The sequence below is a fragment of the Amphiura filiformis genome, chromosome 2 (assembly GCF_039555335.1).
Source record: "Amphiura filiformis chromosome 2, Afil_fr2py, whole genome shotgun sequence".
NCBI lineage: Eukaryota > Metazoa > Echinodermata > Ophiuroidea > Amphilepidida > Amphiuridae > Amphiura > Amphiura filiformis.
The window spans coordinates 63,654,855-63,682,775 of record NC_092629.1 but is presented as its reverse complement, the minus strand read 5'-3'; the positions used below and the strand labels follow the sequence as shown (position 1 = coordinate 63,682,775).

The 27,921-nt window shown below is 39.6% G+C and overlaps 1 protein-coding gene across 2 annotated transcripts; it reads left to right on the top strand.

Annotated features, from left to right (window-relative positions):
* The first annotated feature begins 174 nt into the window (after positions 1-174).
* LOC140146526 (large ribosomal subunit protein mL49-like) lies at positions 175-27,475 on the top strand. 2 transcript variants are annotated; one of them, XM_072168402.1, is made up of 4 exons: positions 175-309; positions 16,379-16,622; positions 21,666-21,793; positions 22,761-27,475. In XM_072168402.1, the coding sequence occupies exons 1-4, from the start codon at positions 211-213 to the stop codon at positions 22,914-22,916; spliced, it is 627 nt and encodes a 208-aa protein (XP_072024503.1). In that variant the 5' UTR covers positions 175-210; the 3' UTR covers positions 22,917-27,475. The 2 variants fall into 2 exon arrangements, with proteins under 2 accessions (XP_072024503.1, XP_072024504.1); XM_072168403.1 differs by having other exon boundaries at positions 196-261.
* Positions 27,476-27,921: the final 446 nt, after the last annotated feature.

Genomic DNA, 27,921 nt, shown 5'->3' with positions numbered 1-27,921 from the left:
AAGCATGTAGTTTGGGAAATCTTTTACCCAATGACACTGTCTTTTACTAAATATAAAAACATGTGAGTTGCGCCCTCTGTTGACATTGCCCGGCAAGTAATCTCTTTTGTGTTTTTTGAACGTCAGCCTTGCGAAATACAAAATAGTGCGTTGTATGAGCACCGGTGAGCTGTACTTTATGTGACTTGGAAAAGAAACTCACAATCAAAGATGGCAGCTTCCAGTGCATGTTCAGCATGTATTTTTCGCCTAGCAAAATGTGTTAGAAATATCCGCACAGACAAGCTGACATACATCCAAAAAAGTCAGGTAATAATTATATATTCCATACAGTACCATTGCTTGGTACTTGTACTTGGTACTTGGTAGTGTAATCCTTTTACAGCTTCATCTTGAGCAAAACTAAAGATTGCTCAATTGGGTCGTGCGTCATGAACAGAATTGGGGTATTGGAAAAGGTGGAGGTGTTACATTTTTTCATTTTATTCAGGACATTTTGTCCTTGATCTCAAGAATGGAGAGGGGTACTGACCTAGTTTTGGTCTCATTTTTGTTGCTTATTTATCTAGCTCAAATTGTGGAAAGAAAGAACTTCACACTTTATTTACTTCTTGAGATATTGCAATTCAAACGATGTGAAGTCAGGGGTGGAGGATCCTACGGTTGAGGATCCTATGGTTGAGGCATGTGTTAAAGTATAGGGAATGTTGATTTCTAGCACCTCACAAATATATTCTTGACTGTAACTTCATAACCCAGCAAGGTATTGAGATGGATTATTTATGTATCATTGTTTTGGTACTATTTATGTCTAGTTTCAAATCTGACCAGTTTTACTCCAAGCTAAGTTAATTTGTTGCAAGTGTGCTGCATTCTGTGTCATGGGTTCTATGCTTTTCCTATATGTTACTGTGTTAAGTATTCATTTATGCTCCGAAATGTTCCAAAGGGGTTATTTCTTGAAGGAGTTGCCCTACTGCTGTATACCTGATCTCATGTACCAATACCTTGTGTATTGGTACATGATTCGGCGGGTATACTTCAGCAATAGCGAATAAGTGGTCGTTTTTTACTCTTTTCAAAACGTCACATGTACACCAAATACAGCCCCGAAATGGTCTACTTTTAGCGTGCCTTAACTCCGAAACAGTTTAGTCAAAGTTAAAAATCGATCCCCAACCCTTTGCTTACCTTGGACGAATTTGCAGTATTTTCCGCTAGCTCCGTGTTGGAAAATGTCCGGTACTTGCCCGGTACAAACATAGAAATGGCCACATTTGCTTCAGTCCTGGTATGAATATTTCTTCCGTAATCCAATGGTTCCAACGTGGGCATCACGATGATAGTCTCCTACACAACCAGATTGTAGGTCGGCCTGACGCTTCGTCGATCCTAAAAGTGAGGACAGCGTGAGCTCTTACCTCCGCGTAAAAGTCTGTTCGACAAAGGCAATAAGGATGATTGACAGCGCCGTTCATTGGGCGGAGCCATTTCGCATGACAGCAGACAGGTTGCGCTGTTCTCTGACCTTGACTGTTCGTCACGTAGACATACCGTGACCTGGGTACAGGTACAAAGCTGGGGGGATGCGACTGCGGCCACCATTTTGACACGCGGTATCTACTCTTCAGAAAAATTACTTTTGGTGACGTTTTATATCAAACAATTTTCGATAACGGATTTCTACTAGGATTTCAATTTTTTATTAATGAAGGTGCATGTAGTTTTGAGGAATAACACAGGATGTTTGGAGTTTTATTTCAACTGGTGGTGTAGGAAGGTGAGTGAATTCGTGAATGAGGCCGGGGATTGAGGTTTCGTTGCTTCAACGATCCGATAGTAGGATACGAAACGTAGGCTAAAAATGTCTAATGACGCCATGTTTACATGAAAACATTAGCTGTTGCTTGAGGTCAGTGTCGTTGAATTCGTTACCTAAATTCCTTTCAGGATATTCTGATTTCACTTATTTATGATGTGTACGAAAATTCACCATATAAACTCAAAAGTGTGAATGCAAGCTGTTATTGCTGACAATAGAAACATTGTTGCAAAGTCATTAAAAACAGGTATGTATTACAGACGTTCTTTGGCCGAAACGAGATACAGGCCAGTTAGGCAGTCTACTACTGCTGTAAAAGTTTACATTTTTTGGATGGAAATTTGATGAGGAATTCAAATATGCCATTGGTTTTTGTGTAGGTCATGAAGGAAAAAAGTTGTGATTGATTATGTAATAAAAATCATAAAAATTATGTACGACTTTTGAACACCCTGTATCTCTCAGTTGGGCAACATAACTCAACATTACAAGTTTGCTTTTTTTGGAAGCCTACAATGTTATAAGCACATCTAAAAAGGTTTTAGCAGAACAGGTATTTATGTTAGTAAATAAGAGAGGAACAAAATTGTATACTTTTTGAACCAAAATTTAACTTTTCCACCCTATATGACATTTGTGGCACCCTGTATATTGACCAATTGTTTGTACATGTGTATTCCTGGTACCCTAAGCTTTACAGTGATATATAATTTTATAGGGTTTTGATGAACAGTTTATGAATTAGATCAGTCTAAGTACAAAAACATGTAAATTGTTCAATTTTTTAGTATGTAACACATTTGGCCCCCGATTCATGGCGCACGACCCTTGATGACTTTGCTTTAAAAACATCATCAAGTGAGACTTTTTGCTGACGATTGTATTTTGTATTCTGTCGGTCGGACATCCGGGGCTATCTCTAGTCTCGGGCCCAAACTGCATGTGGCTCACGGTTTGTCGTGAACAACAGAAACCGGCTGTGAAGGAGAATACATAGCGATGTTGCTGGAGTGGCATTCAATTTCGGAAAAAACAACACTCGACCAGTTTGTCAGTATATAAACGGTAAATCAAGTAAGTTTCTTTCACTCTGAAGACTTAGAGACGGTTGTTTGATTCCACTGACTATTTGCGATCGAAATTTACATAACACCAATGACAGAAATCATCAACAAAAATCGAATCAGGGACTTGTTTTCACTCGAACATCATCAACCGGAAGTGACGTGACACGGACCGACAGAATAGGTCAATTGCTGGACCTGATGAGGATGCCAGCAAATTGCAAGCTGATCTGGATACACTCACAACATGGCAAAACGATTGGCAGATGGAATTTAACGCCAGTAAATGTTATGTCCTTAGAGTAACCTAGCTCGAGATACTCTAGCTAAAATACAGGTTTACATTTACTATCTTACATTATCTTGCTGTATTTCAGCTAGAGCTCCAAACGACAAGCGTCCGGGTTTTTGGAGAACAATACTGTTACGTAAGATGAAGAAGAAACCGCCTCGGAGCCCGCCCTACTCATTATTTCATTGTACTTATTGCAATTTGCCTCCACACATTACGTAATCAACACAAAGCTTTTGTGAGGATTAGTGAGTGGATAAGAAATTGACAGTGGAGGATTCGAAGGACACGCCGATTGTTAGTTGTCAATCATGAATTGCATAGCGTATTAATATTTTACTGCATGGCATTCCATAAACACCAAGACAAATTATGCCGTATTTTTCCAAAGATCATCTCATATGAAGTAAGCTGAATGCGATCTGTACTTTTGTAACATTCCGATCGCTTTTGATCACCTATTATCGTGAATTTGCTTGAAAACACGTGAGTTCATGTTGTGTAAACATAATTAGCATAGACACAAATGAAATTACGATGCAATACAATGCAATTTGAATGCGCAGCAGATCTATAGAAATAACGTTGCCCGGTTTTATGCAGAATTAGACCCTGTCTGGAGTAACCCATGCCAGAACACCGCATCATTTTACATACAATCTAAATAACACAAAGTTACAAGAAACAACTAGTCATACATATCTGGGTGTGAACATATCCCAAGACCTGTCATGGAACTCACACGTAAACAATGTATCTGCAAAAGCAAACAGGACTCTGGGTTTTATACGACGCAATCTGTACTCATGCTCAAAGAAAATAAAAGATATGGCTTACAAAACCCTGGTTAGACCAGTGTTAGAATACAGCTCCTCAGTGTGGGACCCCCACACTCAAATCCTCATAAACCAGCTTGAAGCTGTCCAAAACAGGGCAGCGAGGTTTGTAACTGGTTGTTGTGCGCCCTCATCGGACGGAGTGGTTGTCCCCTGGACATCGGGAGTTGGAAATAAAATTATCTTCAAAAATCCCGCATTTGTGCAAACCATCCGCACAAATCTTGTCCAGTATATGTTCTTTAACATCTTCAGGAGCAAAGTGGTGTGGTATTTGTCGGAAATTTTTGTGTCTTAATCTCAATTTCTGGACTTTTATCATATCATCGTTCCAGTGATACATCATTGGCATCCATCTTGCCGTGTGTTTGACCATCCCACGCCACGCCGGGACTGGAGTGGCGAATAGGTCACTAGCTTTCTTCATGGCTGGCTAAGGACTCAGTAGTGCCGTGGACAAAGGGCGGCTGTCGTGAGTAACTCTACCGGTGGGGTCAGGTTGTCATATCCTTTTTATATAATTCTTGCAAAATCGTTGCTGAATCTGATATTATAATGTATATTGGCAGTGTGGACAGTGTTGTTCTCCCACTCATCATATTGGGGATATGTCTTCAATCGCAGAACCTTCTACAACGTCATAGAATGCATACAGGTGAAGTGAACAAAACAATTGTGCATGAGATTCCTAACACACCCAACTCAAACAATGATAAACATGATAAACATGACTTGATTAACTTACACATGGTCCCATCATTTGACTTTCATCACTTTCCATCCCTCATGAACTTCATGTTCAGTTTCAAGTATAGATCTCAATCCATGGGCCTTCATCAAAGTGATCACCCGATGAAGCTTGCTATGTTTTACATCTCCTTTTGGTGCTCATGCAAGCGGGGATCTCCACCCCAACCCGGCCTTTATACCAGCCTAAATTTGCGTGCTTAATATGTGAAAAGGCTGCCAGATGGAATCAGAGAGCCATCTACTGTGATGAATGTCAGGGATGGTACCACGTGGACTGTATTAACATGAAAACAATGACATATGATAATTTGGCAAACAATAGTGTAACTTGGATATGTTGCAAGTGTGGCCTGCCTAATTTTTCAGACTCATTTTCTCCAAAACTGATATTGAATTATCCAACTCATTTTCGTGCCTCTCAACTGACAACGAGAGTGTCAATTCATCTGTTGGAAATATTACAGTTAATAGCAACACAGGGCCTAAAAGTCCACCACTTGCAGCGTCCTCACCGAGAGCTGTTGATGGTGTGAGGAGTAATCAATCTTCCAAATCAAAGCCCAAACCTGGCCCAAAACCAAACGTAACAACCTCAAAGTTCTGGTTATAAATTTCCAGGGGGTCAGAAGCAAAATCTCTGATCTAGCGTGTTGTATTGACTTAAATAACCCTGATGTTATTGTTGGTACGGAGACCCACCTGAATGATTCTATCCACAGTAGCGAGCTATTCCCACCCCAATACCAGGTTGTTCGCAAAGACCGTGACTTTGCTGAGAAGGAGGGTCTTAATCGCTGCGAAGAACGATCTTATTGCCACCCATAGGATCGATTTGGAGGTTGAAAATTGTGAACTCGTTTGGATATCTATTGCCATTCAGGGAATGAAACAGATCCTGATTGGGTCCTGCTACCGTTCGCAAGAGTTTGGTAAGGACAAAGAGTACCTTGATAAAATCAAGGAATCTCTTGGTCGGATTAAAAACCCTGACCGTTGCCACATTTGGTTGGCTGGTGATTTGAATTTCCCAGTATTGACTGGGAATCGCAGTGCCTCAAACCAAATCCCGTCTATGCTGGTCTCTCCAAATACATGCTAGAAATAGCAGCTGACTTTGGCCTGGAACAGGTGGTGACCCAGCCCACTCGTATCTTAGACATTTTCATGACAAATAATTCTTCACTGGTCGAAAGGTCCACTGTGATCCCGGGTTTGAGCGACCACGATGGCATACCTTTGATAATAGTTAGCTCCAAACCCAGGATCATAAGAACCAAGCCCAGGAAAGTTTATTTGTTTGATAAAGCTGATTTAAACCTCATAAAAGAGGAACTTAAATCATTTAGTGATAACATCACTAGTAGAAATCCTGCACAGTGTACCACCCAAAACTTGTGGGATGAGTTTGAGGAGAAGATCAAGTCGGTCATGGAGTCTCATGTCCCAACGCAGCACAGTCAATAAGAAAAATTTGACACCTTGGATTGCTAGGAAAGAAAAACGCCTGCTAAAGAAAAAGCAGAGAGCCTTCAATCACATGAAAAAGAGACTAACCAGGACACTCTTGATCATTTCCATACACTTCGCAAACAAACACAGAAAGAAATAAGAAGATCATACAGGGAGTATATAAACTCAATTTGCTTTGATTCAACCAAAAAATTTTGGTCGTATATGAAATCCCTCAGAAGTGATTCTGTGGGTATACCCACCTTAAAAGCTGGTGGTGTGTTGGAATCAGATAATTTAGTCAAAGCCAATATCTTGAATGAGCAATTCAAGTCGGTTTTACCAGGAGAAATCAGATCTCCCTCCATCCCCAGTAGTAATATCCCCACCATGGAGGATATTCATGTTTCGATCGAAGGCGTAACCAAATTACTTTAAAACTTGAACCGCACAAAGCTCCAGGCCCCGACGGTATACCCCAAAAATACTCAAGGTTGCCGCCGAGGATATAGCCCCGGCACTGAGTTTTATCTTCAACAAATCCTTAGAGTCTGGAGAATTACCGTCAGCCTGGCGCAGTGCTAACATCACGCCGATTTTTAAAAAAGGCGATAGAACAGTCGCCTCAAATTATAGGCCTGTTTCTTTAACTGCCATCTGTTGTAAGGTTCTCGAACACATTTTGCACGCCCAAATTATGAATCATTTTGATAAGTATTCCGTCCTCACCAGTAAACAACACGGTTTTAGAAAACAGCACTCTTGTGAATCCCAATTACTTTTAACGACCCATGATCTTGTTCAATCACTTGATAATCGTATCCAAACAGACATGATAATTATGGATTTTACCAAGGCTTTTGATTCTGTTCCCCACAACCGGCTTTTACTTAAACTAAATCATTTTGGCATTAAGTAACAAAACCCACACTTGGATCGCAAACTTCCTTATGCACCGCAAACAGAGGGTCGTTGTCGGGGGTGATAACTCGGCTTGGACAGATGTTGTATCTGGCGTTCCCCAGGGTACGGTGCTGGGACCTTTGCTTTTCTTAGTTTTTATAAATGACTTGCCCCAAAATATAAAATCAGAGGTTCGGCTTTTTGCCGATGATTGCGTGGTTTATAGACAAATAACTAATGAGTTTGATCATACTCAACTTCAAGAAGACTTACACACACTGGTGAAATGGCAAGATACGTGGCAATTGCACTTCAACATCAAAAAGTGCTATGTCATGCGTATAACGGAAATACTATGAATACACACTGGGAGATACCGTCCTTGCAGATACCAACTGCCACCCTTACCTTGGGGTGAATTTATCCAGTAATCTCACTTGGAGTAAACACATAAACCAAATTACATCAAATGCAAACAGAAACCTCAATTTCATAAGAAGGAATCTCTATTCATGCACTAAACAAATAAAACAAACAGCCTACATGTATATGTCATTAGTCCGTCCTCTTGTGGAGTACTCATCATCGGTGTGGGATCCACAGCAAGCTGATCTCACCAACAAAATCGAGATGGTACAGAGGAGGGCTGCACGTTTCGTGTCAAATGACTATAGGCGTACAAGTAGTGTCACAAACATGTTGAATGAACTTGAGTGGTACTCTCTTCAGAACAGACGTACCGCTAACCGGCTCACAATTCTCCAGAAAGCAAGAATGGGACTCCTGCCCCTGCCGGTCGATGACCTCCTTCAGCCACCCGTCGTCTGTCAAGGCACTCACACGCTAACGCCTACCAGATTCAAGCTGCAAATAAGAACTGCTTAAAGCATTCCTTTTTTCATCAGACCATTTCCGATTGGAACAAATTGCCATACCACATAACCACTGTAACTGAACCCATGAACTTTAAGACCCAAGTACTCAACCACCTCCAGAAGTTCGACTAATTAGCACCATCAGCGCACAACAACCCTGATCGTCTGGCTCCACTTGGAGCGTTGACCAGTATACAACCAGATCCAGATCCAGACTACAGCAGGAAGAGCAGCGTCACCAAGATGAAAAAAGACCTCAACTGGCCTGACTTGGCTACACGTAGGAAAGTAGCCCGTCTTAATCTATTTAAATCAGGCTATTGGGGGTCACCTTGCCATACCAACTCAAAATATCCTGCGTCCGGTCCAACGGTCAACTAGACTAACTTCACCAAACTCAAGAAACTTCACACCAATTCAAGCAAATAAAAACTGATATAAACAATCATTCATTCCAAGAACACTGATTGATTGGAATAACCTGCCCAAAGAAATTACTACCATAGAAGAGAAACAAAAGTTCAAATCAGCAGTCAACAAATTGTATAACAACACGGAAGAATAGCATCAAATACGCGCCCACCTAAACCTGCTTGAGTGACTCCTGCAAAGGGGTGTTAGGCAGTATTCATCAAGACAAGAAGACAAGTTAAGTGTTACATTCGTGCTAAGAGGTCTACTGAGTCTCAATTGATATTAACTTATAGCATGATAGGTACACAAGCACCGGGCACACCGACACCGCCTGGCTAATAATTATCTGGTGCAGCAGAGACACTAAAATGAATACACAGGATCGATACACGTGAATTGCTATGCACGATTTTGATATCAGACGAAAATCTTCGGATACCGGGTTAGAAAATGATGAATATCTCCCGTAAATGATTTCGTCTCAAGAAACCAGATGTGGTCTCATACACTTGAAAATACGTGTTGAACAGATATGATGGTCGCTAGAATGCGCTTTGAAAATTGGCCGTGCGCTTTGAACTCAAAACTTGGACCAAAACTCTAATTTTATATTGCGTTGATCCAGTATGTACTACATCGTGTAGTACAGCTGCACTCACTACTAGTTCCAGTAACTGTAACTCGTCGTACCTAGAGTTACAGTTCACTCTATTATAATCTTTTCCACAAATAAGAAACATCACAATATGTGGGCTCATTTTGGGCTCTAAGGATGCAGCTGAGGAACTTTCTCAAGGACAGTTTGGGCATGCACTGGCGATTTTAATCCCATTGTACCAGGGTTTGGGCGTGCTTGGATGATTTTAATCCCACTGTACTAGTCTATACTCCCAAAGTTGAGGTAATTGATCAACATTGATCTCATCTTTTGGGTGGGTTCAAAATTCCCAGGGTTGGCAAAACCTGCAATCTTCATGGGAGTAATTTACTTAGTGCAAAAGTGGTCAAAATATTGCTCTGCAAAATGTCTTGATTTTCATGATTTGGATTTATCATATTGAGCAGCATTCTACTTGTGATGTTTCTACACTGTGTAGAGAGGGTCTACAGCATCTCTGAGGTAAAACTGACAAATACAAGGTATATTTCTATATTTCTTTGCCAATCGTGGCTGTGGATTCAACCTACCATGGCGATTTCTGCCATGAAGATATAGGGTCGATGACACTGTGCCGGGCACAAGCAGCACAAGATCCTACCACCCAGGAAGATACCAGATTATTCCAGCTCGCATCCTTCTCTACAAGAACTCCTACTTTCCTAGGACAGTCATCTGGTGGAACGCCCTCCCAGTGGATGTGATAGCCTCACCTACCTTTGAGGCTTTCAAGGGAGCTGTTACATCTGCACAATCAAACTTCCACCATTGGCACTGTACAAATAATTAAGAGAACACACCAGGTACCACCACCATGATGATCAATTGCACAGTTGGGAAACCACCAACCAACAGTGCACACAGAGCTGCTCACATTACAACCCCATGCACTGAACTGACCAATCAGGTGCATGGATTTTCAAGAAAATTTGTTCTGGACTATGAAAAATGCTCATGCATCTGTTACTTTTGTCCATCAACATTTGACTGTCTCCACTTGTACTTCCTACACAAGTAGCTGGAATAAACCTTAAACTTCCGTAGAAAAACTTTTAAAATCTCTGAAAAACTTGTAATTTTTTACAAAAAGCCCTTGAAATTTGAATAATGTTGGTTCCACTTACACCAGTTACATGTATTTCAATGGGATGTAATTTGAGCTGGTGATGTCATTGGGTTTTAATGAGCTGTGGTTGATTCATTTGCATAAGTTGAATTTGTACAGAAGTTTGCTTGTGATCTGGCCCGTAATTGGTGGCCCATGTTTTTACTTGCACCCTGTAAATACGCAATGTCCAGTTCTCGAGATAAAAATTCTTGAAGTTATTCAGCTAAAAACAGGAAGTGACCCCTTAATGACCTTTGGCCCCCAAAATAAAAAATACCATGCATACATCAGGGAATACTGATTCATGTATGATGGTTTTGATAATTTTGGTTTTTTGACCGGAAGTAACCCCTTAATGACCTTTGACCCCAAAACTGTACGCATCCTAAAGACCCTGGCTAGTAGCAATGCATGTGTGCTAATGGCGACTCTCTGCTATGTAATTTGTAAAGACAGTGATTTTTTGAATATTTTTTAGACTTTGACCGGACATGACCCCTTAATGACCTTTGACCCCTTATCTGAGCACACCCTATAGACACCGACTAAAGTTGAGTCACATGATATAACCATGTTCTCATCGCATGAAATTTGTGGAAGGAGTAGCATTTTTTTTTTTTTTTTATTTTTGACCATTATAGCTAGGTCAAAGGTCACAGCAAGGTCAAAGTCAAATGGAAGGTTTGGCCTAGCCCAGTGGTCTTTTGGGTAAAGTTTGGTTGAAATCTGTCAATCCCTTGCGGAGCTACATGCAGTTGATTGCGGTTGCCAGAAGGAAGAAGAAGAAGAATTGGGAAGAGACAGCACAAGCCGACGTTTGACGTTGGCTTGTAATAAATGATGTTCCACTTTGCCCAACAATTTTATACTTCAGAATATCAAAATTAATATGTTTTCTCCTGAAAAACAACATAGTTTTTAGGCCAGGACTTCTTAAGAAATTCAAGACCACGGTTTATTTGATCGATGTTACATCGACTGTGCCGACCAATCTCACCATTTTTGACTGTTTATTTTGGTTTCACCACACAGAGGTCATGACCTTACGGCGCATTGATTGATCATGTTGATTCTGATTGGACGGTCCCAAGGTCATCACAGTTATGAAATGTACATAATTATTGAATTCAAATGTGACTGAAATTAGTGGTTTCAGAAATCATTGATCATGCCGATTGAAAGTTGCCAAGTTTAATGTTTTACTCTAGGCTGTGCAATATTAATCATGAGCTAAGTTCATTTTGAGAGGAATCAAAAGGAATGTCAAGCAATCAATGACAGCCAGGGGTGGAAGGGGAGGGGACCCACTTTTTAAAAAAATATTCCCCAATATCAGAAAAAGTTACGAAAAAAAAAAAAAATTTGACCCGATTGCCTTCGGAAATTAGTAACAACTGTCGTAAGGGCATGAAACTGAGGTGGGTAGGCCTACAGTCAACATTTGGAGTCAAATTTTTGGAAGGTCGATTCGGAGTCACCAGGGGTCACCTGAGGTCAAATTAGTAAAAACTATCGTATGGGTATGAAACTTGGTGGGTACAATCAACATTTATAGCCAATTTTTGTGAAGGTCATTTCAGGGTCACCAGAAGTCATCTGAGGTCAAATTAGTAAAAACTGCCGGATGGGCATGAAACTTGGTAGCTACAGTCAACATTTGGAGTCAAATATTTGGAAGGTTATTTCAGGGTCACCAGGGTCGTCATCTGAGGTCAAATTAGTAAAAACTGTCGTATGGGCATGAAACTTGGTGGGTGCAGTCAACATTTAAAGCCAAATTTTGGGAAGGTCATTTCGGGGTCACCGGGGGTCATTTGAGGTCAAATTAGTAAAAACTGTCGTAAGGGCATGAAACTTGGTGGGTGCAGTCAGCATTTAGAGCCAAATTTTGGGAAGGTCATTTCGGGGTCACGGGTCACCAAGGGTCATTTGAGGTCAAATCAGTAAAAACTGTCGTATGGGCATGAAACTTGGGTGCAATCAACATTTAGAGCCAATTTTGGGAAGGTCATTTCGGGGTCACCAGGGGTTATTTGAGGTCAAATTAGTAAAAACTGTCGTATGGGCATGAAACTTGGTGGGTGCAAGAAGGTCATTTCGGGGTCACCAGGGGTCGTTTGTGGTCAAATTAGTAAAAACTGTTGTGTGGGCATGAAACTTGTTGGGTGCAGTCAACATTTAGAGTCAAATTTTTGGAAGGTCATTTCAGGGTCACCATGGGTCATCTGAGGTCAAATTAGTAACAATTGTCGTATGGGCATGAATTTTGTGGGTACAGTCAACATTTGGAGTCAAATTATTAAAGGTCATTTTGGGGTCATCTGAGGTCTAATTCGTAAAAACTGTCATATGGGTATGAAACTTAGTGGGTACAGTCAACATTTGAGTCAAATTTTTGGAAGGTCATTTTGGGGTCACTAGGGGTCATTTGAGGTCAAATTCGTAAAAATTGTCGGATGAGCATGAAACTTGGTGGGTACAGTCAACATTTGGAGTTAAACTTTTTGGAGGTCATTTTGGGGTCATCGGGGGTCATCTGAGGTCAACTTAGTAAAACTGTCGGATGGGCATGAATCTTGGCGGGTACAGTCGCCATTTAGAGCCCAATTTTGGGAAAGTCATTTCAGGGTCACCTGAGGTCATCCAGGGGTCATTTAAAGTCAAATTAGTAAAAACTGTTATATGAGCATGAAACGTGGTAGGTAGGGCCTATAGTCAACATTTAGAGCCAAATTTTTGGAAGGTCATTTCAGGGTGACCATGGGTCATCTGAGGTCAATTTAGTAACAGCTGTCACATGGGTATGAAACTTTGTGGGTACAGTCAACATTTGGAGTCAAATTTGTGGAAGGTCATTTCGGGTCACCAGGGGTCATCTGAGGTCAAATTAGTAAAAACTTTTGGACGGACATGAAACTTGGTGGATGCAGTCAGCATTTGCAGTCACATTTTTGGAAGGTCATTTTGGGGTCACCAGGGGTTATCTGAGGTCAAATGAGTAAAAATTGTTGGATAGGCATGAAACCTGGTGGGTACAGTCACTATTTAGAGCCAAAGTTTTGGAATGCCATTTCAGGGTCACCTGGGGTCAACTGAGATCAAATTAGTATAAACAGACAACACTATTCTTGACATTGGCCTATGTATTTTGATCAGTTTCGGTCCATTTGGACCCATTTCTATCCAATTCCACCCGATTCGATTCATGTCGCTAAATAGTAGGCCCTAATTCCCTAAATTGATTGATGTATTCTTATATGCTCTGCAAATGAGATGTGAGATCTGTCACATTGCACAATCGACTCCAAGAACAATTACTTTCACTGTTACAAAAAAGCACAGAGCCACAGCGCCATTGGTGCTCTTGTTTCAAACCGAGGCATTGAAATCATGCATTTAGAGAACATTTGCCAAAAATCATCCAAGATGGCCGATATGGCACAAAATCAAAATTTTGAACTTTTTGTTTCCACAACCAAAAGTTTCAATGTTATTGGGTTTAAGGGGGTACTACACCCCTGGCCAATTTTGTGCCTATTTTTGCATTTTTCTCAAAAATTATAGCGCATTTGTGACAAGTAAGATAATTATGTATATTATAGGGGCAAGGACTACAACTACTGCACTGAAAATTCAGCAACTCAGGGCAAGTAGTTATTGATTTATTGATCAAATATTGGTTTTCCCTCATTTTTGACTGTAACTCCACAACTGTTGTTTGTGCTGAAATAAAGTTTCCAGTGCAGTAGTTGTAGTCCTTGCCCCTATAATATACATATCTTACTAGTCACCAATGCACTGTAATATTTGAGAAAAAATGCAAAAATAGGCACAAAATTGGGCAGGGGTGTAGTACCCCCTTAATATGACCAATTAGTAGGTGTATGCAAACAAATCTTAAGTGTCATTGAAGGTCATTGACTCATTCACAACAATAGGTTATCCACTTCACTCATCATGCTCATATTATGTGTGACTTCTAACAAAAGGTGCTGGTTCCCGTAGTATTCCTCATTCAAAAGAATTCAATGCATGACCTCGGAGTTACCTGCATGACCTTCGCAGGCTATTTTGAAACAGTTATGGTTGCACATTCAGGTACTTCTTTTGAAAGTTCTAAACAAGGTATAGCCAGCAGCAAGTTGTAGATGGTATAGGCCTAAATATAAGAAAACATTTAGGGTTGAAATCAGGTGAATTTCAAATGTGTTAACTAAGGTTTGCCTGGCATACCTAGACTCGCTTGCCAGTCCTATACGCCGTACCTATGTATATTAAGGACTAGTCGGGATTTTACGTCGTCAATATTACTTTCGCATGGACGGACATTTTTTTGCGGGATTCTAGCGAGTAGATTTCTTGCAATATTTGGCTTAATATTTACCATCCAATTTATATCCTTTAATGTACCTGTATATCGTTAGCATATCAAGCGCAGTCAAAAAAAGTTTTTTGATGTTTCTGATCGTCACGATGAAACATTAAAAAAAAACCACGACTTTCTCAGTTCTCCCAGCCATTTTGTTTACTCGTTGTTATCGACGTCACCAATTAGTCTCGACCTCACTTGTGCATGTGGCTGTATCGCGAACACGACTTGACAACAGAAACCGGCTGTAAATGAGGTGGGTCATCTCGTGACTTGCATTGTTTCACCACCGATCACGCTCGCCGGACGAGGGGGTCGACGGCTTGAAAGTATCAGAAATTCCAAGTTTAATTTACTTGGATACATTGAATAAGATAACTATGATTTGGAGATCAGATATGTGAGTACCGGTACCAATTTCATATAAATTGACTGAATTGCAAAAAAAATTGTTGAAATGTTTGAGCTGCGCAAAATGTTAAGTGTGTAAATCCCATTGACACACAAAATGGCATAAGCCAGTCTCAGTGTACAAACGGCGTACACGAGACTGGCAAGCTATAATGAAAGACAAAGATAAAGACAATTTATATCGCGTCTGACGTCACCTGTCAATCAAACACGAGCACGGTTTGTTTACAAAGTGTCGTGATGATGACTTGCTGAACGCGGACGCCTTATAGTTAGTTTTGCACCTTTCGACATGCAAACCATCTCAAAAGTTAGGTCTTTATAGTGGGAAACTTTCTTTGGTGAAGGCACCATGTCCACAATGCCTAGAAAAGCTGCTTTTGACTTGTAAAAGCACGTACTTTTTTCGCCATTTGCTGCTATTCCTTTTCTCCGATCAGCACCAGATAGATCGGTCTTCCTTTACGCGCTGATTAACCTGTGTAAACCAATCAAGGATCGTAATTGACAGTGACATCAGACGCGATAAATTGCTTTAAGGACTGGCTTACGCCATTTTGGATGTCAATTGGAAATACACAATATGGGATACGAGTAATGGCCTACCAAAGGGCTCTGACTGGCAAAAAAAGGACAGTAAAATTATTTTTACTTTTGCAGTTCTGACCACCCAACCCCCCCAACCCCGAAGTTGGTCCTGGATGGACGAAGTTGCATTTTGAGGGCCCTATATCTTTTAAAGTAAAGGAGTCACAAGTTTTCTGATGCCAGATTTGAATTCTACACAAAAAAGTACCCCAGGATACATACTTTTCAAAGTTGTAGGGGTTCCCTTTATACCGTTATGGAAACATCGTCTTTCGCGTTGCGACACATTTTTTACGCTGACCCCCCCTAAATTTCAAATTGATGCCACGGGAAAACTAAATAGAGTATGAAGTTTAACTTTTCAGGATTTTACTTTCTCATCAATATCTACCACCACACAGGAAAAAACATTGCAGAGGTGCTGTGGTTGTGCAGCACCTCATCCCTGGAGTTGACATGGAATGGCTCATCATAATGTACCTTTTTATAGACATACAGGCTCCTAACAGTGGTTTGTAACATTCAACATGTTTGTTATCGCAAAAGGCTTTTTCTTTTGATGGCCTCTCGGATGGCTTTAGTATTTTGTAGGCCGTCCATTCTTGTGACAGGCCATCCAAATGATGGCTGGACGGGTCTCTAGCGAAAGGTTTGATCACCCGTGGGTGAACTGGCATGGAATGACTCATTTTATAGATCCTTTCAAGAGCATCCACACACCGCAGCTTCAACATCAACCAAGTTTCGGAATTTTGTGGACATTCCTCCCAACTTTTACCCCAACATAAACCAACATATCGTCTCATATTAACCTTATGCCACAATTTGTGTTTCAATAGATCCTTTCAAGACTACATCCACACACCGCAGCATCGACGCCAACCCAGTGTCGACATTTTGCGGATCTTCCGCCCAACTTCTACCCGTCATGGGAGAAAGTAAAGGAGGAAGAACCTAGGACAGGTGTGGAGGTCTCTACTGCAGAATGGAAATATGTAGAGCGATTGATTCCACCATTGGAACCACCGCCATTACCAAAACATGAGTCGTACCCGACACCATCAGGATTTATGCCTCCAACAGGTTTGTTTGTTTGTTTACTTTTATTGCAAGACTCCTCTTATCCATCAATGAATGATTTACCATCCCAAATCAAACGCTAGGGGCCCCAGAGGCCCAAATGTTAGAACAAAGGGCCGGCCGTTTCACAGCAAATAAAGTAGCTACAGGGCTCAGATTTGGTACAATAATAGATCTTTAGCATTATATTGTTATAAGAGCCCCATATGGCACATAATATGGGCCCCAGGGCCCCAAATGCTAAAACATAGGGCCGGTCATTATTCTGTAAATAAAGCAGCTACAATGCTCTAGGTTGGTAAATTGATAGCTGTTTCAGCATTAAACATATTATGGGGTGTTAGGGTGAGTTAAGAGTGTCATGGTGGGTTGGGTGTGTGGTTGGGGGTTTAGGGTGTTAATCACAGGCATAGATATTCGTGTTTGATCAAACACAACAGTGCCATCTACATGTAGTTCCTTTCTGTCCTTTTGCTTGTTTTGTCCTCTGTCCCAGGCACCGTCTTGTCTTTATGTTGGATCCCATTGGAAATAAGTTTACACATTTGCAGCTAGACTTAAGGTTATCCTGGCATTTCGGCTTTTTGGTGTCTTTGCTTGTATCCATGTATTTCATATGCTATTCGTGATTGATTATACCCGCATGCGAAGCATGGACGGGTATATTGCCATCCTGTGGTTTCATCTCCTTCTCCTCCATCAAACACATCATTCTGTCAAGGCTAGCGCTAAAACTATATACAAAGGCCCTGGGGCCCATATGTGGTACACTTATGGGCCCTACCTCCGTAGAAGTGCCTTTTGCCCATCTTGGCCCCAGAGGTCAAAGGTCACGGGCCCCAGGGGCCCAAATGTGAAAATACAAATCATGCCGTTTCTCATCAAATGAAGCAGCCTCGGGGCCCGAGTTGGTACACTGATAGCCCTAGGGGTACTCTATATTTACAAATATACAAGGGCCCCATATGTTATATATTATGGGCCCCAGGGGCCCAAATGTTAAAATATGGTGCAACAGATTGACAAGCCTAGCTCTAAAAGTACAAGATCACTAGGGCTCATATGTGGCATATGTATGGGCCCTAAGTAGTAGATGTGCCTTTTGCCCGTTTTGGTCCCAGATGCTAGGGGCCCCATGGTCCCAAATGTTAAAACAAAGGGCCGGCTGTTTCTCAGCAAATAAAGTAGCTACAGGGTTCAGATTTGGTACACAGATATGTCTTCAGTATTATATTGTCATATGTATATGACCCCCATATGTTACATTATATGGGGCCCAGGGCCCCGAACGCTAAAACATAGGGCCGACCGTTACTCAGTAAATATAGCAGCTACAATGCCCAGCTTGAGTCTACTGATAGCACTTAAGAATCATACTTCAACATATGTACATGAGCCCCATAAGTCATATATATAAGGGCCGGCCGTTTCTCATCATATAAAGCAGCTTTATGGCTCAGAGTTTGTACACAGATTGCACCTGAGAACTACATTGTTATATGTACATGTATATGAGCCCCATATATCACATAATATTGGCCCCAGGGCCCCAAACGCTAAAACATAGGGCCAGCTGTTACTCAGTAAATAAAGTAGGTACAGTGGCCAGCTTGAGTCTACTGATAGCACTAGAAAGTTATACTTCAACATAATTATGTACATGGGCCTCATAAGTCAAATATTATGGGCCCCAAATGTTAAAACACAAGGCGGGCCGTTTCTCATCAAGCAGCTTCCGGGCTCAGAATTTGTACACAGATAGCACCTGAGAATCGTATTGTTACTAACACCCACACACCCATCCACCCCACACACGCAGGACTAATAAACAGACAGATCGTATTATATCATAATTGGAATTACCAGCGTGAAGCGTTAAGGCTGTTCCAGTTAAATTACATACCCATTGGCTGTTCCATTTAATTTACATACTCCCTCTGAAATGGCCCCAAAAAGGCTGTTCCGTTTAATTTACATACTCCCTCTGAAATGGCTGTTCCATTTAATTTACATACTCCCTCAGGAATAGTTTCCCCTGAATCATATTGCATAGCTAGCCTGACTGTGAGTAAGAGAGACTGACAACAGCAACCTATGGAGAGTAAGAGAGACGACTCCCCTGGGAGGGGACTTTTTACAATTTCTTTATTTTAAGTGCTACGACAGTGCAACCTACATTCAATTAAAGCTTGTTACTTGGACTTTCACTTTTTACACATACAATTTCTTTATTTTAAGTCCTCAACAAATAAGGACTGTAAGTTTGGCTACACCGATAACATGCGGGTATAGCCGTGTACAAATATATAGCCTTCTAGTTATATTTATTGTTCTTGTCGATTTTGCCGAATAAATATGAATGAATTAAAGGAGTATTTCGTGATCCTAGCATCCTCTTTTTATGACATTTTTCAGTACATATCCACGAAAAAAGCATATTCCCAAAATTTTAGTTGATTTTGATATTGCGTTTGTGAGTTATGCATGATTATGTGTATTACACTGCTCCATAGACAATACGTTGTAATTTCGTTCTGGTGCACCAGAACGAAATTCAAATTTCACGATATCTTTGCTAAACAAATTAATCTGCAAGAAATATTTTGTACATAAACATTATGTAGCCAGAGGTTTCCAGTGATATAAAAATCTCAACTTTTTTGAGAAAAGTGGGGGATGAGGCTGTGGATCACGAAATGCCCTTTTAAGTCTTGCCAATAGGCTAATTATTTGTATGATTATGATAGACCAAAGGTGGATCTATGTTTTTGACAGGGGGCCTGCTCATGAGAACTTTTTGATGGAAATCATCATACATGTACATCGTGGCTTTGAAAGAATACACAAAAGCTTTGTTTTCCATATTATTTACACTCCAATGCAAAGTTTCAGTCCATTAGGCGGTGGTGCCCTATTTAGCATTAGCTTTGGATACCGTATTTAATTATTGTATTTATTTTCCACCGACTTACCCTATACATGTAGATAGAGCAAATGGGTCAGTCCATCTCAAATCACCTAATGGGTCAACCTCTCAGATTTTGTTTAAAATCACTTATATCATAGCCCTATGTGCCAAATGAACACATTTCAAACGGTAGGTCTCTAATCCTTGTCATTTCCGAGAACCGGCCTATTGAAAATTGGGTCAGACCCCCCCATTTTTTGGGCACGCGTGTCGCGACATTAATTTTCTTCCGAGTTTAGACATCCATATCTTCCCCTAGGGATAAGCTACGACTACAAATTGGAATCTAGGGTGTCTTTGACACAAATAACCAGATTCTGGACTCGCAAAAAATGTATCACACCCCCATTTGCTGATATAGACATCTAAAAATGCACGTTCGTGCTGACGCACATGGCAAATTCCTGTTTTGACCCCCCCCCCCTCCTCTTCATACTAGATGTCCGACATCATCTTTTTTGCCTTTAGTAGGCAATATAGGTTCAGGTGTGACCCCCTATAGCAGGGTAGGCCACTCATTGGCTTAATAAAAATTTCGCAAGGGCTCAAAGATGACCCCTCAGCCAAAAGACCCCCTGTTCGTGACCCCATTTGACCTTGTGGGAAATAATCCACCATAACCAAACTCACACAAATGAAAAATACTTGCATGATGTTCCTCTGTACCAGAAATCTTAGTGGTGTCAAGCCATCTTCATGGTTAAATGGTGTTTGAATCTCTCATTGAAATACACAGTAAATTGATGAACTTTGCTTTCTGGGAATTAGAACATTAATGGCAATTACTGTGTGTTTCAATGCGATCTCCAAACAGTCATTTAACCATGAAGATGGCTTGACACCACTTTGATTTTTGGTACAGAGGAACATCATATAAGTATTTTGAATATGTGTGAGTTTGATTATGGTGGCTCATTTCCCACATAATAAAATTTGGGTTGGTATTTAGGACAATTTTGTGTGTATTTCAATGGGAAGTGGACAAAAAGCGTCAAAAAACATCAAATATTCAACGAGCCATAACTCGGAAACGACAAGGAGTTGAGACCTACCGTTTGAAATGTGTTCATTTAACCCATATGGCTATGATATAAGTGATTTTAAAGAAAATCTGAGAGGGTGACCAGCCAACCTTTTCTGAAAATTAGGTGATTTGATATGGAATGACTCAAATTGCAGTCACTCAGCAATCCAGAATTTGTTTTATTGCACAATAGAAGTCTCTCTGAAACTGAAAAGTTTTTATATACATTCATGATTGCTTTTCACAGTCTTCTAATTAACCTTGTCCACATGTCCAAAAATCATAATGAGCTACATGTATGCACTTGTCCTACAGACAATCACTATTTTACCTTCAAATTCATGATTTATAAATAAAACTGCACATAAAGTGTTGACTTGTCATGTTTAAATGTAATTTTAATCATCAAGAAAGATCTACCGACCACCACTAGCTCACTGTACATGCTGTGATGTCATTTCTGAATATTTTTCATTAACCATTTGACTGAGTTTTAAACCAATGATGCCAGTGATCAAGATCTGCATGATCAGAAATGTGAAAGCTACATGCAGCACAGGTTTCTTAATGTGTAGCTGCGCGATGCGGATGTTCCACAGATTTTACTATATTTAGCACACTACCACAGCAACGCTGACAAATGCTAGCGTGTAGGTAGTTGTAGTGCTTGCGGTAACCACCTCAACTCGCCAATTGTAGGTGGATGTTGCTTCTAAAATAAATAAAGTTTTGATATTTTTTTTATTTTTTTTGTTTTCCTGGTGATTTATAAAATTAAGTTCAATATATTGAATGATTTTTTTGTTCAAGTGAAAGAATATTTCCATTCTGTGAAAAATGAAATGTTCCATTCAACTTGGTAAATCCTTGTTGAATGGAACACAGGAACGGTCCATACAGGCTTCCAATTTGAATTTTTGGGAGCCCCCATTTTCAAGGCCACAAAGGGAACCAACGCCAACAAGTGATGAAGAATGTGTTGAAGTTGACAAAGATCTGGGGCATAAAAATTTACATGAATGTATAATATTTCATTCATTGCGTTGTGTTATAGGAGCATCCCCAGATACCCCATATCATGTGAGGAGGACGAGATTCCACAGTATACCGGTTTTCCGAGAGGAAGAATATGGTGGCACAAGACAACTGACCCTGATAACCAGAGTAGATGGGGATATATGGGTAAGTACAGTATAAACTGTATTTAGAGAATAAAGGTATTGTTTTAGCCGCTGGAGTGCATCTATCGTCTCATATAACACGGGTGACATCATTATTTTAAGTAAAACAACGAGGCGAAGCCGAGTTGTTTTACGCCAAAAATAATGATGTCACCCGACTCGCCCGTGTTATATAAGACGATAGATGCACGACAGCGGCTAAAAACAATACCTTCATTCTTAAACACTTCAATTCAAATAAAAATATCATACAAATTTTAATCAAATTAAATCTACATTTTGCAAGGAATTACCTAGGGCTTAAAATTGATCAGTCTCGTTGTTGCTGTGCGCCTCTGATTGGTCCAAATAGCGAGTATGCATATAGCGTTGACGCACACGCGCTGTCCTGTGTGATATAGTGTCATATCACACGGGTAAAGCTGGGTAAGAACCAATAAGATTGCAGGAACGTTCTCAAGTGTTTAAGAATCAATAATAAGCATCCCAAGCATGGCCATAATATATGATTTCCATCAAATGCTGAACTAATATTTGTAATAGCTGCCAGGAAATAATATTTGTAATAGCTGCCAGGAAAGGTTTATGTTAATATAATGAGGTAAAGGACAAGAAATCCCACTGGCTATTTTGTCCTTTTGACATGGAGATCAATGGGGGGACTTAAAGTTGTAATTAATATGACTTTATGTTAAACAACAAATTTGGCTGATTCCTTTTAGGTGTTAGTGGACACGTATGTGTAAACATTGAAAATATGCACAAAAAAATCAGGTTTGAAAAAAATTCACCACTTTTATTTTATAAGATCATACATTACAACTTTAAGGCAGTCACTTTGGGGCCAGGTGCACTAATTAAAAGGATGCAATGAAAGTCAAAATTGGAAATTTACACAGATATGCAAATATGCAGAAATAAGTCATTTTTGTGAATTTTATGGAAATTTCCCCCGTTTTTTTGTACAGGCATTAGCAAAGGAAGTGAAAGACCATCTACAAGAGACAGTGGATCATGTTGATATGGAAATACCATATCAGGTCAACGAGTACACCAGGAAGATTTGGTTTAAAGGCATATTCGTACATGAAATTAGAGATTTTATCCAAAACAAAGGATTCTAAGCTGAGAGAGATGGATCGGAAGAACAATACTGATACCATGGTGACCAGATGACCAGTATAGTATATATTTGATGTTTTCCACTAGCCTGAAACATCATGGCCTCTGCATATTTCTGATCCTGTACAGAGGCTGCCACCATGAACAACTCTGTAATGGCATATTCAGGTAGAATAAATCCATCAGTCTTCGACACTGTGTACATACTGTGTTGCTTTGTAGTGACGACTGAGTTCATATCGTGTCGAACTCATGAAAATATTCTCATGTGACTCTGGTTGTGCGCCATAGCATGACTGACTAGCGATGCCTGTGTACCGCGCTGTTGTGACAAGTTATAAAAACAACAAACTCATTCACAGGGTCAATTTGGGTACAGCTGCACAGTCTCAGTTGCAAAGTCTGTCACTTTTATTCCACATAGTTTTCTCAGTCTTCAACCCAGACAGTTAACAAATAAGGGCAACAGTCTAATAATCAGGGCTCGCATAGTGCCAGCTGGATATCGTGTCAGTCTCCTTCCCAACTGGGTCTCTGCCATGTATATTCGCTTACTGAGCCACATGCAGTTTGGGAACAAGACTAGTCAGAAACTCAGAATATTGTATTTTTGTGATTATTGTAAACAAAAAAGCTTTAAATGTGTTCAAAATTATTTATAAGGTTATGAAAACATTTATAAAATATAACTTCAATAACATTGTGCCAAAACATTTTTGCCAAAATGTTGTCAATATGTTATTGTGAAGTATATTTTGACAAACATTTTTGCATGCGGGGAAATGTAGGAAGTGAGAATTTAAAAAAATCTGTACCCTGACTTTGGGAATATATATAGCCCATTTCAGGTTTAGTAGGCATAGATGTCAGTGGAATCAAAGAGAACAAATCTGAGCTACCTCTGGCTAGTTACAATGCGCTTTCTCTATCGAAAAAGCAACAAGCTCCTATATTGATCATATTGAAGTTACTAGAATGCAATATCAAATTGCTACCAGTTGAACTCAAAAGCACTACTAGGGGGCACCAAGTCAAAAGGGCTTTATCCAGAAATGGTTGAACCATACACAAGGGGTGGGGGTCACAACTTTGGTTTTGGTGGATGTGACTCAACAAATACCCAACTTAAACAAAATTTAACTAAAAACTAAAACATTTTCATGAAATTGAGGGCCATCATAAAACCAAAATGGCTGAAAATGCACCGTTAGTCTAACTAAATGATTGAAATGCACCCCCAAATCTGCCACACCCTCATTTCCACTAAGAATCCCCCTCAGGTTTAGATCAACTTGAGGGGGCTGAGTTTGAACTGCATGTAATAACTTTTAATTCAGGAGAAAGTGGACAGGTTCTCATTTTAAAGGGACACTACCCAATGACAGGAGGAAATTTCAAAATGTCCAATACTTCTGAATATGTATAGCCAGAGGAATACATTGAAGTGGTGTTCAACAAGATTGGAGCAATTGTGAAATTTCTTTGTATCGGGTAGTTTACCTTTTTAAATGAGAATTTGAACACTTGGCACCTTCAACAACTTTCACATCTTTTTCTTATCTTGTGTATGGTTCCCCCATATACGTCACCTGTGGTTCCCCTACTACACTGTAATTGGAACTGGCTCTGTGATTTTAGCCACAACTGAATTGGTAATAGCATATGTGTACATCCATATCAAAATGATGCACTTGTCGGCTGCTATATGTATCTCTTTCTAAATAATAGCTAGGAATGAATACCAGACTCAACTCAGGTGAAGATCACTTTAAATCATCCCAAAGTCACATGGTTTATGAAGACAGAGAACACTCCTTAACCATGTGACTTCAGGGATGATTTGAAGTAACTTCCACTTGAGATGAGTCTGGTATTTATTCCTAGCTATTATGTGAAATGAGACACATGTAGCAGCCGACAAGTGCATCCTTTTGATATGGATGTGACAGGATGTACACATATGAACAATTGCTATTTGGTGGTTTCCCCCCACCCAATTTTCTCCCAAATGCTGTTACTACTAAATACACACACAACACAAAAAGAAAGCGACTTAAGGGATCTGATATTAACGTTTATCGACATTTTCACATATTTTTTGTGGGAGCTGAGAGTACACCAGACATATCGAATTGCATTCTGAATACGAGGAATTTCCTTCTGATATCAAATAATTTTGATTTTTTTGAAATTCGCGCTGTGATACAAATTTTATGACAAATTATTAAAATTTGATATTTTTCACATTTTTGATATATAACAGTCTTCAAAGTTAATTTTATAAATCTAATGATATATTCTTAAAGTGTATGTAGCTGGGATGAAAAGCCTACGATCAGTTGAAAATTTTGACCATTCATTTTGAAGATATACATTTTTTTTTCCCCAAAAGACCTAATTTTGTTGGTGTTTTGGGGAAAAATCCATATCTTTAATACGAAAGGTCCAAATTTTCAATTGAATGTCGGCTTTTCATCCCAGCTACATACACTTTAAGTATCATTAGATTTATCAATTTTACTTCGAGGACTGTTAAATATGGAAAACATCCATTTTTAGCTCATAGGCATCGTCCAGATTTCTGTATGTTTTTTTCTTTCTCTTGCTACATCGTTTGAGCAATGGATCTGGTAAATGGAGGCGGCGATCTTTGCATGATTGTTCATAAATGTTACTTATTTAGCTAGGAAAATTCGGACAGAAAGTGTCATTTTTGGAGCATTTTGTTACGAAAATTTGTACTAAATTTCATGGAATAGTCTCATATGCAAACTGTTTCTGGTGCTTTCATATTACAAACACTGTACAAACTCCTTGATCTGTCTATTTTGTAAAAGAGATGTTGAACTTTACTGCTTCAGTGCGGCTACAATGTTTGCTTTTCAGTGTTGCTTTGCCTTACATTTGGGATGTCAATAGATAAGGCACCAATTGGGCTTGTGCTGTCTATAGGCCCCTACTTCTGTGCGCGAGCCATGAGCAATTAGTGTCTAAAATTCTCCCAATTTGGGCATATTCAGAACTACTGAGTAAATAAAATGAGAGCTAATACATTAATTAGGCTAGGCAAACATGTTACAAAAGTTGTAACAATATCGAGAAGGCCATTATCTGCAATAGCTACCCTATAGACATTTGACAATTTCTGGATTTTATATTGTACATAATCTTAAAATAAAGCACCTGGCAGCTATTGCATAAACCCTAGATATGTGTTTTTACAATTTTGGGTATAAGAGATAAAGTACACATTAGAGGTTTAGGGCAAGAAAACCCATAGGGATAGCGAGCATGCAGAGAAAATATCTTACCCTTCCCAGAATCCTTTGCAACATAATACATCCCCTCATTCCAACAAATGCTCCCATTAGGCCAAAAAATATTGTTGTGTTGCCCTCAAGTGGGAAAATGGGAAAGCTGGGGCGGACGGTCGGATTTCTTTTTTTTTTTTCCAAACCTTCATTTTTTTCAAAATCCCCTCAAATATTATATAGATGCTTCTTCAATTAGGGGACATTTGTCAATTTTGACTTCTGGATACCTGTTAGGCATCAATTAAAGACTAGTCTTTCAATAAAATATTAATTTCAAGTCAAATCTGTAAAAATCATCATTCAAAAAAAAAAAAAATGCGGACCCTGATTTTTCAGGATTTAGGGTAGGGCGGTTGAGGGCAACACAACATTTTTTTTTTGGCCTTACTTTGTACAGGTTTCATTTTTTTCATTTTTCATGTTTTCATTTTGAGAATAGACTGGCTGAACAAGGGTCGCTAGTCAAGAATTAAGCAAATGCAAGATCTGGATGTGCTCTGTTTACTGAGCTATATTTTGTTGACCGTGGCACAACATAGCAAATCAGTACAGAATATTGAAATGGAAGAAATGCATTATGGGAAGTGTAAGATAAATTATATGGCTAGCATAATATAGCATAAATGACCAGAAGGTCTGGATTGGCCTCTTATCAGTATACTGATAACATGGCTATAATTGGAAATCTGAAATAAACACTTATTTTGTAAACAGATAATGCTCTGTGGTTATTTATGGATGGAAACTTAGGAAATTTCTATTAATGAAATAATTAATATATTAAACATACATTTTGTTTTTTCAACGGTGGAAATCCGCTCACAAATAAGGTTTTTAGCTGTTAGGAACCATTTGACATTAAACATTTTGAACAATCATTGCTCTATGAAAAAGGATACAATTGCACTCCTGCTGACCCAGGCTACTGATAAGCTGCATCAAATGTGACCACTAATTCAACAATAATAATGAGCATCAATCTGAGTGACCATTCCCTGATCTGACCAAACAAGGAAACAAGCTGGGTATAAACAGTGCAGGTGCCACTACTACCATCAATAATTGATGTTGGGAGTGACACTAGTCGTCAGGGGGAGGTAAATACCAGTAATTGGGGTAGATTGTAACTACCAGTAAACTATATATTGTGCATAAATATATCTTTAATAAAATACCATGCTTTTAATGGATTTTAACTGTAATTTACTAAATATTGGTAAATGGTAAAACACAGAAAAGGTAAAAGGCCGGGGCACTCAACTTTAGAACTGATGGGTATGTGCCTACCGTGTGTCGCATGAAGTAGGGGCCTATCGGTAAGAAAGCGTTATTTTTAAAAAAGGGGTCATTGGGTACAAACAAAATAAAAAAGGGGTCATTGGGTATAATATTTTGAAAAAAGGGGTCATTGAGTATAAGATTTCAAAAAAAAGGGTCATCGGGTACAAAATTTTGAAAAAATGGAGCAAAATTTGAAAGTTTCAGCATTTGTTTGTTGCATTTTGATGATGCTCTTCTAGAAAATCTAGAAAAAAAGGGGTCATTGGGTAGCCGCAACCAAAAAAAGGGGGTCATTGGGTAGCCGCAACTAAAAAAAGGGGGGTCATTGGGTATGACTTTTAAAAAAGGGGGGTCATCGGGTATAGCCGACTTCAAAAGAGGGGGGCCTATTGACAGGCACATACCGTCACTT